Below are 1,365 nucleotides of genomic sequence, written 5' to 3' on the forward strand. Positions count from 1 at the left end.
GTAATATTAAAAGTAATATTAATAACTAATTACTATATTAATAATATTAATATAGTAATATTAACAACTTAGTATTACCACTACTAAGGTAGGTTCTCCTTTTAATAGCAACTCGTTTGGGAGCAGCAGCTGGGTTGTATAAGGATTGAAGCTGGGATCTAACAGGATTTGGTTATCGAGCATAGTGAGTGCATGGGACTTTTGGTCCAAGCTTAAAGTGGTAGCAGAAAGAGAGAAAAGAGAAAATGCACCAGCCTAGCTGATCATCTGCAGGATTTTTTTCAAGACAAGGGACAGCTCTGTTAGGCAGCAATGCATGCTGGAAGCAGAAACAGCCCAAATCTCTGGTCTTTCATTTGCTTTCTTGGTTGCTGGTGCCAGCTGCAAGGGGTAGGAGAATGGTGACGTCTCATTTCTACAGACCACAAAAAGGCATGATGGAGTTTCTGCATCTCCCCACGAATCTTTAATTCCCACTGACTTTTCCCTGGACTCCCAACATAGGAGCTCCTCACATTGGTCATCTCATGCCTCTGTTCTCCTTAGATATGAGCAGAACTCAGCTCTGAGTTTTAGTTATTTTCTAAAATAGGTTTGAATTGTGATGATTAGTTATCCAAGACCCAAACACAGTTTCAGGTCTCATTGATTTCAGTGGAGACCCAAGGGCAGAACATCCCCCTCAGCAGTTAGAGTTGGTGATATTTTCATGTTGTATAGTCTGTGGAGGTTTTTTCACACATTCCCTCCCACCCCTGTACACACACACACACACATATCTACTCACAAACATTCCGGTTTTCTACAGTACTTTTTTAAACTGAAGCCCAACTCCAGGCCTCTGTAGAGTTTTTGATTTCCCCTTACACTGAGTATCTAAGTGACGTTTTACACTCATGCAGGCCATGCAGGTTTACCAGACAGAGGCAAAGAACAATGAGAAAATACTTTACCGTCTTCAGAGATGATAAATCTGAAGAGTGCAGGACACTTGACAAAGACAATTTCACCCACACTTGCAGGTTTCCAGCATGTAATATTGTCCCACATTCCTGGGCAACCTATAGAAGAGAAGGAGGGATAAAACACATTAGTGGTGGAAATCCATTCCTTTCTTCACACTGTTATTGTGCTTTATAGTTGGTTCTTTTTTCTATCCATAAAGATGTGCTTGTTTAGAATAATAAACAGTATCATTTTCTAATAAGTTTTCCCTGGAATAAAATAATTTTCATTTATAGGAATAGCATAAAATATGTAGTTGCATGGCACAATAATGACCAGACTCTACCCTTGCAGAAGTTGACATTTCTTAGTCCCAGTTAAATCACTCCAACAGAGACCGGAAACAAAACTTCCCTTGAG

At 39.7% G+C, this 1,365-nt stretch overlaps 1 protein-coding gene across 1 annotated transcript in view; it reads right to left on the reverse strand.

Moving 5' to 3' along the window:
• Positions 1-1,110, reverse strand: part of ADCYAP1R1 (adenylate cyclase activating polypeptide 1 (pituitary) receptor type I) — a gene marked incomplete at its 5' end in the record, with an annotated part of 56,754 nt that extends 55,644 nt beyond the window's left edge. The window contains one exon of the mRNA XM_009583156.1: positions 954-1,110. Within this exon, the coding sequence (XP_009581451.1) occupies positions 954-1,110 (157 nt within the window). The remainder of the gene's footprint in view (positions 1-953) is intronic.
• Between the last annotated feature and the right edge of the window lie 255 nt (positions 1,111-1,365).

Source organism: Fulmarus glacialis, unplaced genomic scaffold (assembly GCF_000690835.1).
Source record: "Fulmarus glacialis isolate BGI_N327 unplaced genomic scaffold, ASM69083v1 scaffold4818, whole genome shotgun sequence".
Taxonomy (NCBI): domain Eukaryota; kingdom Metazoa; phylum Chordata; class Aves; order Procellariiformes; family Procellariidae; genus Fulmarus; species Fulmarus glacialis.